We start from the raw sequence: 15,127 nt of genomic DNA, 5'->3' as shown, positions 1-15,127 counted from the left end.
GATTCCACATTCGTTCTCATTTGATCATGTATTACACTACTTGATCCGTATTTAGTTAAATAAATTGCAAACATGTATCGAAAACATTTGTTAAAAATAATTTATTTGGTTTTGGACAAAGTTGGGTTCATCATCGGTTAGATTAAAAGAAAACGTAATTTGTTCGATTAGTGTTTCAACCCCGCCAACATTTAACGTTGGGTTTAAAGCGACGACACTAGTAAAAATGGGGGGAATCTCCTTAAAATATTTTAAAAGTTTTTCCTTCATTGCAAAGCCAATTTCTTGAAAAACTTCGGTTTCAAATTCAAAGTCATTTAGTCGCTTAGCCAACAAAAATATTTGATTAAGAACCAACGGGCTAGTAGGGTAATAAACACCAGATAAAAAAGTTGTTGCATTCTTAAAAAATCTCAAGCAAATCTGTTATTTTGGATATAGTTTCCCAACTCGAATCCAGATAAATGTTTAAGATATGGCCTCTCTCGAAAAGTCGATCGTGAAATGTTTGCAATGTGTCCCTTTGCCTTAAGGCAGTATGCATCATCATCCAAGTTGAGTTCCAACGAGTTGAACAATCCAAAACCCAAAGCTTTTTTATTAACCGACTTACAAAATCATTTATAATTATTTAGTCTTTTGTTGTTGTTACAAAGAACCAATTTTATTATTTCTTTAAATTCTAATCTAATTGGCTCAATAACCTCCAAACCGGCTTACACGAATAAATTAATTATGTGTGCAACGCAATGGGTATGAAAAAACGCACTGTCTAAAATCGGTGAAAGTAATATTTTTAATCTTGGAATCGCGTTTGTATTATTCGATGCATTATCAAATTATATAGAAAAAACTTTATTTTATAATTTATAAAGACAAATTACCCTTTTTAAAAGTGTAAATAAATTAACACCGGTATACGACTCACCGAATAATTCAAACGTGATTGTTCTTTTCATCATTTGCCAACTATCTTGATCTAACCAATGTGCCGTAACGGCTAAAAAGAATTTCCGGTATTTTGAGGGTAACTCCAAACATCACATGTAAGCGACACACCATAACAGTGTTCTTGGAATCCTAAAATCATTTTTCCCTCGCCGTACGCCACATTTTTATAACATCTCTTCTAAGGGTAGTACGACTTACTTGAGTATAATGTGGTTGCATTAGTTGTTGAATTGTTGCCGTGAAATCTTCATCATCAAAGTGGTCGAACGACAATGCTTTTGTAATCACGAACTTTGTAAACGCTTCTCGTAATTTTTCGTTGTCGTAAACAAAAACACCACCTTACGGTGTAAGATTCGATTGACTTGGATCCGATCTTGAGCGAAGTACCTTGCATGATTTTGTAAAATGGTTATTCAATGTTGTGTTTTCTTCCGGTGCAAAAAACTTTAGACAATGTTTACAACCCTCCTCGAGCCATTTGACATTTCACATAAATCGTAGTGATCCCAAATATCTTTGTTTCGAGTGTGTTCGATCACTCTCATGACTTCAAGGTTTCCTCTGACGGAAGATTCAATCGTATTAGGGTCGGTATTTGTAGTCATGATGAACAAAAAAATACAAAAATAAGATTTGAAAGATGTTTAGGTGTTGTGTAATAAGATTTGAGAAAGTTGTAATCAACCAAATACATCCCCAACCTATTTATACATGTTTAGGGTGGTAAAATGGTGATTTTTTTAGAAAAAAACGGTCACAAAACCCCCCCAACGACTAGTTTTTAAAACCCTAGACCGGATTTTTTTCGGATAAAAACCGATTTTTATCCGATTTTTTTCAAACCGGCTTTTAATCCGGTAAAAAAATCGATCGTCCAATATTTTTCCAAACCGATTATACTATCTGATTTTTAAATATCCGATCCAGTTTAAAAAAAATCGATTTTTTCCAAATCCAATTTCAAATATTTTTTACGTAAAATCAAATATTCAGAGTTTTTGTTCACCTCTAATTCCAAGTGGTACAGAATTTACGGGCTGGTTGTGGAGTCCGATTGTGCTGTTGCTGTGAATTGGCTGCTGAATGTCTCTACCATTCCTCCAGAATGGGGACTCTTTGCTTCTCCCTATGGCGGCCCTATTATTTCAAGAAAATTTCGTAGTCAAAGTTATCCCAAGACGGTGTAATTCGTTGGTCGACTACCTAGCGAAACTGGCTATGGGTTATGTTGGTGTTTTGAATTCGGTATAGGGGTGAAGCGTTTCTGGCTTCTCACTGATCGTTCACTGGGGTGGGGGTTTATGTGCAACGGCTGGTTTTGACTGTTAAGGGCTTAGTTGGTTTAGAGGGGAGAGCGTCTTATCTCTTTCCCATGGGTTTTGTTAAGCTGGTGGTGAGGGTGGTTAATTTTATTTAGGAGGTCTAAGAGATGGTGTTAGGGGGCTGATTCCTATGTCTGAATTGCTATTTACGATGTTTGTCATTGCTTAGGGTGTACTCTTTTTCCTCTTTTTAGGTTTAAGGAAGTTTTTTAATGAGACCCCTAACAATGCTTGATTTTACTGCACAATTTAATACAATTCTTACCTTTCAAAAAAAAAGTTATAGTTCACTTGAATTCTAACTAAAATATAACTAACCTAAGGCTAGCTTAAGGAGAATCATATTTACGATCGGCCATTCAACTATTGCTATTCTAGAATTAATATATGTAGGTTAATCATTAATGCTTTCAAATGCATGTTCAGTTGACAGTTGTGTATGAAAACAAGAGGTGCATTAAGTGTTAAACCATACATATTTCTAGATTCTACGTGAACTTTTAATTTTGAAATTTTGAAATTTTGAATAAACTTGATTCATTTTTATAGATGTAAACTTAACTAATGAAAATTACCTTACAAGTTCATTTTGCAGATGCCCTTCTGAGAGTACATGTTAATCCAAAAGAGGCAGCAGAGGAGCACCCCTTGCAGGATGCTTTGGAAGCCAGCAAAAAGGCTGTGCTTCAGGGAAGCATGGATGTCTTACCGGTAACTCATTAGATGCTGAAGCAACTCTTGTTTTATGCATGGAAAAACAACTCAAACTTTGCATCTGTTATATGCTATTCAAGTAAATAATGGTAGTCCATTTTTTTGTTACTTCTCTGCATATCTCTCTTACTAGAATGCATGTAAAAGACTTTGTAAATGCCTGGAATACTTTCTGGAATGAAAAATGACCTCAAATCTCTGCTTTTCATTTGGGGTATATATATTGCTTTTTTTGCTCCCAGGCTATTTTCTTTTCTGTTCTGAACTTGTATCTTTTATATTTTCATTATTCTTTTCCTTAATAATGTATAATGTAAATGTAGTGTATTGTTTTCATTTCACTTTTAATCTATTTGCTACTGCAGGATTTCAGCCAACTTCTTGATGACGACTTAGGGTTGTTAGTTCAATTCAGAGATTTCATAATTGATTGGGTACAAGAAGGATTTCAGGGCTCTTTATGCTCGTCTTCTCTTGCTTTCGGGAAAAAAGAGTTCATCCAGTCCAGATAAAGGTTTGAGAGAAGGAGCACATGCTGAAAAAGTTCTTGCTGGTATTGTCCTGGTGATGGCTCAACTTTCCGTTTTCATTGAGCAAACTGCCATCCCAAGAATTACTGAGGCAAGTTTGTCTTCACCTAATAATTTGTTCTTACCATCTGACAGCCATTTCAAAATGTGAAGTGGAATAATTCTAGTACTTTCCCTTCTTTCTTGGTCTTCTGTCATATTTTTCATGTTTTATTGTTAGGGAATAGCTGCTTCCTTCTCTGGTGGCGGTGGTCGAGGCTATGAAAATGGTCCTGCGTTTGTTCCAGGAGTGATATGTCGAATATTTCGGTCAGCTGGTGAAAGGCTTTTGCAGCATGTAGGAATTCATTCTATTCTTCTTTTGAAATTTAGAACTTATTGCAACCGTGGGATGTGTTCTATCCCATTTCAATTCATCAGTTAGGAAACTTCATGGAAATATTGATGACTAGATGCCATGCCAGTTTTATCAAGGGAGCTCATAATTTTAGTTTTTATGATTTTTATTATTTGGCATTTGAGATATCTTTTTCCTTTTCAAGAAAAGGCAGTTTTCTCATTGTTAATAAGTTCGTTTCATTTTGCAGTATATAAATATGAGAACTCAAAAGGTATCAACTCTGCTAAGAGGTTCACAACACCAAACTGGATCAAGGTTAGTAAGCTGTACTATAATTCACCATTTTGAAAGAAATTCCTGCTACGAAAATAGTTCAACAATGAACTTTTCAACAATTTTTTATTTTTAATGTTTGCAGCACAAGGAACCTAGAGAGGTTCATATGTTCGTTGATTTGTTTCTTCAAGAGGTTAGCATTCATATAATTTTTTTCAGTGGACGAGGATATAGATTTCAATTCCTTTTTCTGTACATTCTTCTAGATATATAGTGCTTAACCTCAAGTTTCTCTACCCTAGTTGAAGGAAACAGCAAGTGAAGTAAAGCAGATTTTGCCTCAAGGGCTCACGCATAAGCACCGGCGCTCTGACAGCAATGGAAGCACGGCCTCATCCCGGAGTAACCAATTACGAGATGAAAAAATGACTAGGTCAAATACACAGAGAGCCAGGAGCCAGCTCTTAGAAACAAATCTAGCAAAATTGTTCGAGCAAAAAGTTGAAATTTTTACTAAAGTTGAACATACACAGGTGTGACCAGTGAATGATTGTGCTAGTGGAAATATATCCAGTGCTTTAGTTGAAGCAAAATGAACTGGGTTTTCCCTCTTGCAGGAGTCTGTTGTAACAACCACAGTGAAACTTTGCCTTAAAAGCTTGCATGAATTTGTCAGACTCCAGACCTTTAATCCAAGTGGTTTCCAGCAAATTCAACTGGATATTCAATTCTTAAGAACTCCTTTGAAGGAGACTGTTGAAGATGAATTGGCGGTTGACTTCTTACTTGACGAGGTAGTAGAAACATTACGAACTTTGATATTTCCATATCCCATGACTAGTGGTAACAAAAATGAAGATGTGGGTGTTATTTCTGTTTGGCAGGTGATTGTTGCTGCATCGGAGCGTTGTCTTGACCCGATTCCTCTAGAGCCTCCAATTTTGGACAGACTTATACAAGCTAAATTAGCAAAATGGAAGGAACAGGATCTAATTACCACCTAGAACTTCGAAAGTGAAAATGGTAAAATGGCACGTATCGCTTGTTGCTTGGACCGAATTTTCTCGAGGCAATTCAGTGGTGGAAAGGAAAGGTTCATACCCATCCCTAAAGTGATTCATGTTCAATTGGCTGCTGCTCATATCTTAGAATACGCCGAATCCGTGTTTGTAATCTGATGATCTGATTCAGCTCGAGGGTTCTGATTGTATGAGCAATTGAAACATTTTTGGAATGAGTCAGCTTTGTACAACAACAAATGCTTCATACGGATTCTCGTCTGTCATGGATATCTCATATACGTTAAAATCATTACGAATGCTGTTGCTTCAATCCACTTTCTTTTACTTCTGTTTTCGTATGTCCCTTTATACTTCACTGCAGAAGACTACAGATCTGCAAGCATTTCAAGCTTTATTTTGCGGGAAAAATAAACATGTTTATTATTGGTAATTGTATCTTATTGAAGCATATTAGGTATTTAGTTAACTGGGATGAAAATGCGAAAGTGCTACGTAGAGAGATGTATTATTGTAATTATCCTTAAATATTTAAGATATAATTATATTATTATCTCGAGTCAGATTAGATTAATTTTTCACCTTAAATCTGAGCTCGATCCAATCTTTTTGTTCAAGTTTGGGTGGAGCTTCCCTAAACTTTGGTCGGTCGACGATGAAGGTATTCAGTTCAATACAGATCCAAAGGCCAATTGTTGCTGGCGTCCCTTGACAATAGTTCGGTGGCTTCATATGGTTAATGCAGACAGACTAGAGTCCTTAAATTTGTTTGGTTTCATATTAATCAAAATTATTTCTCCCAATTATAGTACCCTTCTTGCAGAGCAGATTACAGCGGTATATGTACAAATTCTGACATAAAGATACGCCATGAGATCAATCAACCATTGCTCTTTCTCTGGATATTTTCAATGACTTCCATCAATTCTTCCGACTTCAAAGGTTTAACCAGGTGAGCATCCATCCCGGCTTCCACTGCATCCTTGCCATCTGTATGAGCTGTTAATGCGATGATCGGGATATGAACGCCGTATTTTTCCTCCTCGGTTCTTATCAGTCGCGTCGCTTCGTAACCATCCATCGGGAACATCTATCGGAAAAACGTACCAAAAATAATATCAAAGCTCAATCTCAAACCACCTGGCATTAAAAGTTATGCAGTTATGAGAAATCATATACATTACCTGACAGTCCATTAATATATAGTCATAAGGAAGAAAATTTCTGAGTTTTGAGACCATTGCAAACTAGTTCTACAGCTTCATTTCCATTTACACAGTTCTCAACATCAGCGCCTAGCTGTCTAACTGCAGTTGTAGCAATGAAGCTTAGCATTTTGTTATCCTCGGCAATCAATATTCGTTTCCCGAACAACGGCTTCCCGGTACTCGACTCGGCACCATGTCGATGAATCGGAGATATTTTCGACGTCAACCCTCCGTGACTACAAACTAGTGAAGGCGAGGAAGAGGAACCTTTCTTGCTATACCGTTCATCACTTGAGCTACCATATTCTTGTATCTCTCCACTATGTTGAGAATTTCCCAACCTTGCTTTATTATAAGCATCCTTCGAACTTTCCAGATTACCCGAAACCCCCTGTGACGACACAGCTCTGAACTCTGGAAGCAGTTTAATGACTCGATGCAATCGAGAGCCATGAAAAGGCTGTAACAGAACTTCATCACCGGGGTTGAGCCTTATCGGATTGATCATACGTGCAGTCGGTTTGTCTAACCAGACCACCTTACAACATGTACTCTGAAGGCCTCTTCGGAATTCAGCCACAATCCTCCAGAGCTTGGAAAACAGCCCTGCATTGACATCGATCACAAGTAGTATGAAGCTCAGTGCATCCCGTCGTCTGTTCAACGGTAACTTATCCATAGGCATGTCCTTGGAACTCAAACTAGAGTTGTCACTCCTGCCACTCATATCTGATCTCCTTAAAGAATGGTGATAGGAATTTAGCTTTAATTGTATCTTCTTTAGTGCAGCAGGAAAATAGTTGCATTGATCTACAACTGATACATTTATTCCAAGACCCTCCATAAACTTTTGTGAAACTCTACGCCTTTCGTTGTTTTGCATAAAGAGAACGACTTGAGATCCGTCCAAAGTTCGAGCCGCAAAGCTTGGACTAGGAGGCCGGATGGCATCACCTTGAGCCTCATTGTCACCTTTGAAATTGCTGCTGGAGGAAATCTCACATGTTGTGAGGAAAACATTGAATCCGAAACAAGTCCCCTTTTCACCAATCCCTTTCTCAACGATTCCGATCTCTCCGCCCATTAGCCGTACCTAACAAAGTAAGATCTGAGTTAGTCATCCATAGTAAAATCTGAGTTAGTCATCCATAGTAAGATCTGAGTTAGTCATCCATGCATAGGATGAAACGTACTATGTACGTCTGTATGTATGTATGTATGTATAGAGACTGGTTTAATGGCAAGAAACTAATTAGCTTGTGCTAATATTTGTGACTTACCAAAGATTGAACAATTCCAAGGCCTAAGCCAGTGCCAACTTGTCCTGCTGCTGTTTCTTTAACCTGAACATAGTTTTCAAACACAGACTTTTGCTTCTCTTCGGGAATCCCTTTACCCGTATCGTCGACCTCGAACACAGTCTCCACGGAATCAGCAATCGGTCCAACTGCACTTATCGCTTTCACGTCACTTCTGGCTTCGTTGTTGTTGTTAAACAAGCGGGACAAATACTTGTGAAAGCCTTTCCGGCTAGAAGCAAGTATTTCGGTTTCGAAATCTGGCTTTCGGACCCAAGCCCTAAGGCATACATGTCCTTCAGCAGTAAATTTAACAGCATTGCTTAGCACATTACTTAATATCTGCATGAGTTTCCCTCTGTCACCTTTTACTTGTGCGAGCTTGATAATAGATCCATCACAAGGGTCCAAAACAACATCAACACCCTTTATCATACCCACAGGATGATACAAATCAACTACATGTTCAACCAGTTCTGCCAAATTGAATTCTTTTTCTTCCAAATTCATCATGCCGGTTTCGATTTTACTTGTATCGAGTATGGAATTAAGCAACCCTGTAAATCATATGCAACCAATTAGACCCAAAATACTAGTAAGTTTTCAGCAAAAGGCAAAGGAACTAATTTACCTAATAGATCTTGCGCACAATGACTCATTTGCTTTAAATACGACTCGAAATCGGACCTGGGGAACACATTCACAAGGCATAAATCGATGAAACCATTAATGCCGGCCAACGACGCTCGGATATCATGGCTGGCGCCAACCAGGGCAAGGCTTTTGTTCATGCTTTTTCTCTCGGCTTGTTGAGTGGCTTCCATTTGTTTTATGAGCTTGTCATGCAGGCACATCTCCCTTTGAGCAGCGCTGCCCATTGAGGATATGAAAAACATTAGTGCAATCACCAGAAATAAAATCGCTGCTATAAGAGCAATGTGAGAATGGTTGATTTTTCTGTGCACAAGGTTAGCTAATCCTTTTCGAGGCGATGCCAGTGCATATACCTGAAACCAAACCAAAACATATTAAATACGAGCCCGATATCAATACTTCAGAGAAAATGAAGAATGCAGATAGAATTAAAACCGAACCTACCAATTGCACTGCGGCGATTTCGACCGCTGAACAACTAACACTATACTTTTTTTCACTATTGTCCAAGTTATAGATTTCTGGGGTAGTACATGAAACATTTTGAGCACCACTTGGATTCATTATTTGTAAGACAATGGAGTTATTAACAGAGATGAATTTGCTGTTTGGGATTCCATCAACCAACAATTGTCCATCCATTGTGATCAAGCTTAAGCTTCCGCCATAAAGATCTAAACCCGAAGCGAGATCGGTTAATCGTTTCACTGGAACTCCCATGGAAATAACACCTCTTCCAAGCATGCCAACACTGGTAAGAAACGAAAGTTCACCAACACTTTTCCACCTGTTTTCGACAGAAGAATATCCCCATGAATCATGCAATGCTGCTTGAAACCAGCTCGTATTCACAACATTGAAGCCACGGAATCTAACAGCTTCTCCATAGAGCTTCCCTGTGTGAGTATCTACTGGTTGCTTGTACCAAACATACCGCCTTCGGTTCGACAAAGACGAAGAGTTAGCATATGCTGATAGAGTTTGATGTCCATCAAAATAGTAGCAGAAAAACAGACCCTCTGATCCAACATATGAAATCTGAGACAGATTAGGAATGGTTGAAAATGCTAGAAACAAAGTAGGACATTCCTAGTTATATATCTTCCGATTTCGATATCGAAAAAGATGATGATACATACTTTAGTCTCAATATCAGTCAATGAGATTTCATCAGTTAGGTTGAAGGAAGAACTCAGAAGCATGACTAAATTTGCAGCAGATGAACTCAATGGGGGTATTGATTTTGCAATGCTGTCAATTTGTGATAGAAATCCAGAATGCAAAATCTGGGTATTCAATTCCACATTTTCTCCAATTTGTCTTGTTGTTTTGTACCACCATGTGATCACTACACTTGGAGGCAGCAAAACCAGCAATGCCTGCGTTAAAAATCCAGAACCATGAACAAAATCAAATCATTTTAATAATCTTCCAAACAAAGCCTCAAACAGATTTCTCTACAATGACTACAAAAATTACCAGAGGGATGAGGACAGTGACAGGCCGTGACGCGATCAACACGCTGAGCTTCATTATGAAAAGTTTCTGCATGATGAAGGAATGTTCAACAAGAAAATCTGGTTAAAAAGTAAAAAACCAGCCTTTTTTTTTACGTTGTAAAAAAACAATTCTTCTCTTTTGTTTTTCTTCTCAAGCCATGGTTAATCACTTTGAACTTTACCATGGGAAAATCTCCATTGATGTGAAGGAAAATCCATTATCAATCTCTCAGTCTCCTTAAATTACTGTCTCCTTTTCTTTGCATGCATATTAAATACGTATAATTGTATTCAAAGAAACACAATCTCATCATATTTTCTTTTCCTTAAATAAAAAGATTCACTTATTTGAACTTTTAATTCTCAGCAAACATATATATTCTTTCGAGTACAACACAATAAACAGAAGAATGAACTGAGCTTGCATCAGAAAAACAAAAGAAAATAAGATTCGGAGAAAGTTGAAGTGAAGACCTGACGAATTACTGCACAGTCGGAGGTTGTTTCTGTTGAAGAATTCTTTTGGAACATTTCAAAATATGAATAAAGACAATGGCTTAAATAGAAGGCATGCACGTTTGGCTTCATGCACAACTCTGATATTAGATTTTTAGCCCTTTTTTTTCTCCCCAAAACAACAATTCCAGCCCACGGTAATTATATAATTAAACTGAATTCTGGGTTTATTAATTATGCTTTTATCTCCAACAGAAACTCAACACATTTCAATTTTTGTGTTGGTTAGTTAGTTTATATGTTTATTTAATTTTATTGTTCACTTTATTAGAATAAATGAATATTCGATTATCGATGAATACTAACATTTCAGTATCGCACGTGATTTTATTATAAAATTACGATACGATTCGATCGACATGTGTTTTTTGAGATACAACACGATTAACACGTTTTTATTTAACACGATTAACACGATTAACACGATTATAAAATGAACTTTTATGAATTAAAATTACATAGAAGGTTATAGGGTGGTAGTTCATGATTGATCATAAGATGTGAACTTATGTTTGAATAAATTATGTATTTTTCATTTATTTTTGCGTATATTTTTATAAATGATATGAAATATGGCAATTAATCACAGATATCTAATAAGATATTTTCATAAATAAAGAAGGATTTGTTAAACACTTTTACTATAAATGTATGTGTTCATGGAGATAGAAATTATTACTATTACGCACACAAGCAAATAATCGGACACTAAAAAGAGAAAAAAGGTGTTCACTCAAATTTTCCTGTTACACTTATTTGATGTGTTGACTCAATATCTTGATTACATAACTTCATTATAAGAGTAATCTTTCTAATATAATTTGCTTCTTCCACAATATTATGTTTTGAACTCCTGATCTTATTTAAGAGATTTAATAACCCATCCTATTATAACAACTAATTATTGGTATTTATATGTAAAAATTTAAATATTTATAAAATAATTATAAATTACTCCTACTTTTAGAAAAGTTATACTTTGTCCCTACTGAATTAGAATCCTGGCTATATCCCTGTCAACATAGTACAAAAATATGAACATGATACTTTGAAAAATACAGAACATATTGTCAACGATACATTTTATTATCTTTGTGATGGTATACAAAGATTTTTGTCCAAATTCTTATAAAACGAGGTATTTAAATGAGGATTAATAATACATTTTATTAATTATCGTTTTGCATGGGATTAAAAATACATTTTTTCTCTCTATGTACATCATTAATGAAAGTATTATCTTGTTTTTACCTCTACCCAAATTCTTATATAAAGAGACATTTAAATGAAGACAATTTTAATTGTATTTTATGAGAATTTGAAGAATTTAAGATAGAAAACAAACACGATTAAGTAGTGAGACTCGTAGTCGAAGGTCACCTTTTTTTTTATTATTATTAATTTAGGATGCTTAGAAATGATACTATTTGTTCTAAAGATTTAATCATTTAATAATGAATGTTTAAACACTTTGTAATTTCTAATGCTTGAATCTGAGACTTCCAGAAAAATCAATCATTTCTTTAATCATTGAAGTAATTTAGTTCGTGCATCGAAAGTTAGTTTTGTATTTGTATACGAGTAATGTTAATTATATTTGAATGACTGAATTATAAAATAAATGCCCAAACTATAGTGTTTTTTATGAATAGGTGCATAAATTATTTTTTTGAATGATTATGGTGTCTAACATTATAAACGTTACCACTTTAGGTGCCCTGGCCGACAACGACATTAGTTTTCTCGATTAAGTAACATGTATCACAATCTGCTAATTCTAAAAATTGTATTTAAAAATTAAAAAAATTAAAATTATATATTTAAAAAACAAAAATTTTGAAATAACCCTAAAACTTTAAAAACGTTCATTTTAACTCATAAACACACGTCAATCGCCACCCTTTGTCGTTGACAAAGCTCAACCCGATCTCACCTCCCCAGGTGACCAAAACTCCTACGAAATCGTAACCGATCGACGACGAATCGACATTTTATACCTCACGGCTAGGATAAAATCACTATCCCACACGATTCCAAGAGCCAATCGACAACAACTATGACTGCGTATCATTAGGAGGATGACAATGGGCTAGGGTTAAGATTTGTGGATTTTGGCGCTTTTTTATAATTTAAGAGAAATTATAATTTTTTTTATAAATGCAGTTATATTTTTAATATTTAAAAAAATTCAAAATTACCAGATTGTGACACATGTGACTTAACGACGTTAACGACCCATACACCTAAAGTAATAATGTTTGTAACATTAGGCACCGAGATCATTAAAAAATAATTTAGACATATATTCACGAAAAACACTATAATTTGGACACTTACTTTATATTTAAGGATATTTGAATAAGAGAAATGTTAATTAATAAAAAAGAATTCGAAGAACAATCATGAGCATAAACAAGTAACGCTCAACTAATGGTATGCTTGTTGGGTTGGTGCAAATGATCGTATTGGGCTTGATTCGTGATCATTTATCGACATGATTGTTTCATAAATTTTGTGACATGTCAATGGTACTGTAATGTTGATATCAATAAACCGCACAAACGGCCATTAATCCGTAATACAAAATCATTATTTTATGAAAATTTTCTATTGATGGCGGAAAAAAAACGATGAATTCGGATAAGCTGGGCATCAGTATAATGCCTCGAATTACAAACGAGGAAGCAATTAAGATCTTACAATAAGATTGTCTGTCGAGCCATTGATGCTCAATCGTCGTCTTCATCCTCAGAGCTGGCGATTTCATCGGAACCGTGCCGTTGCTGTCGTCGAAAGTTATTCCGAATGGCTGTAATCGACCGAATCACTATGTACATTGGGAGTAAAATTCCGGCTGCTCTCGAAAGCAGTATCTGTAAAATTCATTCCGGTAATCAGCACGATGCTCCGACGACAGTAAGAGAGGGCAATGGAATCGAATACTCACCATAAGAAGTGCAAACGGGTATTGATCTGTTTCGCCATTGATGACAGCAAATAGATGTTTCACGAGCAAAACCACGGTAAACTGGCAAAATTGCATGTGAACACTTAAAACACCCATTTTATTTAAGCCTTCAAAAATCAATCGTTTGTTAGAAACGGTGTAAAGGGTTAAACGTACGGTGAGTGCCATTGATCGGCAGCAAGTAGCGCCTCTTTCAGCGGCTGTGTTACATTGAGAGAATTCATTTCCGTTGTTCATTGCTTGGTGTTGTGGTTCAACCTCTCTTCTGGGAATTTGCAGGCTATCTCTGAGAACAAACAACACTCCAAAAATTTTATTACTTTTTATTGAACCTAATAATAATTAAAAAAGCATGTAATTACATACTTTTTCTTAAAAAAAAATTACCTAATGGTTACTGCAGCTTCAATCAGCTGAGATTTCTTCGAAGGCACCATTGCTGTATATCCCGGTTCATATTTCTGCATGATTTTATACAGTAAGTTGTTCGTTGACATGATTAAATAAACCTCCGGGTAACCTTTTTTCTAGGAAAATAAACGATTATAGCAACATTCTTTAAGGACAAAGAAACCTGATCAACAAATCATCCAGTTTGATTTAAAAAAGAAAAACAAAAATGAAGGTTTAAAAATTTGAAATTCGTCTACTTTTTTGGTGCTCTAATGGTTAGATTTCAAACCTGAAGACAAATTTCACAAGTTGTGTTTCCCTTCTCGTTACACCATCTCTGTATACAATCTCTATGTGCGAACTGAGAACAGACAATTAGAAAAAGGAATTGAATCATTGAAACATAAGAAACCCATTAATCAAAACAAGCATTAGATCAAAAGAAGAAGAAAAACAAGTGTTATAAATTTTCACCTTAACAGAGCCAGAACACGCACAGGGAGCTTCCAAGCTCTTCAAGCTTTCGAGCTCTTCTTCATGGCAAATTCTACAGTGTGAAATCGAACAACTCTTCGATGATAAATCATCAATAAACAAAACAACATCTCCCATTTCTTCTTAATCTTTTCTTCCCCCACCCCCCTTTGCGTGTTTAGAAAATCTGCTTTCTTTATTGATCTTCAAAACCTGCTTTCGTTTCTATTCTCTATATAAACTGGAGTTTTGAAATATGAAACAGAGCTTGAAGTTCCATAAATATCCCTCCCTCTATCTTAATTTAAATTTAATATGTGTAAAATCTTTTAAAATCTTGAAAATGACAGTTTTTTTAGGGAAAATATTTTAAATCATTTTAAAAAAATATCTAAAAAGACATTAAAATATATAAATTTTATTAAATTCGTTAACATGTACCCATGGCTCTAAAATTTAAAATAAATTCATTAATTAGTATCAGCACAGGATAATTTTATTAAACTCATATTCATTCGACTGGATTTTATAATCTCTATAAATTTTAATCTAATTTTTAAAATAAATATATTTTTTATATGGCGAAAATTGTTGAGAGTGTAGTGCGTAAGTAATTTTAAATAATAAATAAATAAATTAGGATAATGATTTCAAGTCCAATTCAAAATGCCTGCTTTTAGGTTTGAATTTGAGACGTCCGATCGAATTACCAACGACAGCAAACGCACCTGAAATTCAAAAAATGTGGGCCCTACATTTTCAAATTATATTTAAATTGTTAAAAACTTGAGAAAATGCTACGGGTGGGTCCCGCTTTTTGACGCTCGATAATAATATAATTATTTTTCTCGATCTTATCGTGCTTTTTTTTAGCCCGAAAGGGTTGATTTATTAGTTTTTATGTGGAGGTGATTGGGTTTCAATTTCGGTGCCACAAATGCCCATTGGCACCAAAGCATTGA

The 15,127-nt window shown here is 35.4% G+C and overlaps 1 protein-coding gene and 2 pseudogenes across 2 annotated transcripts; 1 reads left to right on the top strand and 2 right to left on the bottom strand.

The window, feature by feature from the left end:
- The first annotated feature begins 2,840 nt into the window (after positions 1-2,840).
- LOC120192960 lies at positions 2,841-5,329 on the top strand (annotated as a pseudogene).
- A 706-nt stretch (positions 5,330-6,035) lies between these two features.
- LOC120192959 lies at positions 6,036-10,033 on the bottom strand (annotated as a pseudogene).
- A 2,940-nt stretch (positions 10,034-12,973) lies between these two features.
- Positions 12,974-14,382, bottom strand: LOC120193025. 2 transcript variants are annotated; one of them, XM_039195658.1, is made up of 6 exons: positions 14,166-14,382; positions 13,981-14,052; positions 13,686-13,759; positions 13,455-13,578; positions 13,278-13,358; positions 12,974-13,203 (listed from the first exon to the last, which is right to left on the bottom strand). In XM_039195658.1, the coding sequence occupies exons 1-6, from the start codon at positions 14,301-14,303 to the stop codon at positions 13,060-13,062; spliced, it is 633 nt and encodes a 210-aa protein (XP_039051589.1). In that variant the 5' UTR covers positions 14,304-14,382; the 3' UTR covers positions 12,974-13,059. The 2 variants fall into 2 exon arrangements, with proteins under 2 accessions (XP_039051589.1, XP_039051588.1); XM_039195657.1 differs by having other exon boundaries at positions 12,981-13,203; positions 13,455-13,584.
- Positions 14,383-15,127: the final 745 nt, after the last annotated feature.

This window comes from Hibiscus syriacus, unplaced genomic scaffold (genome assembly GCF_006381635.1).
Source record: "Hibiscus syriacus cultivar Baekdansim isolate YM2019G1 unplaced genomic scaffold, ASM638163v2 tig00116984_pilon, whole genome shotgun sequence".
In the NCBI taxonomy this organism is placed as follows: domain Eukaryota; kingdom Viridiplantae; phylum Streptophyta; class Magnoliopsida; order Malvales; family Malvaceae; genus Hibiscus; species Hibiscus syriacus.
Note: the sequence above shows the minus strand (reverse complement) of the source record. Positions and strands in the feature narration are given on the sequence as shown.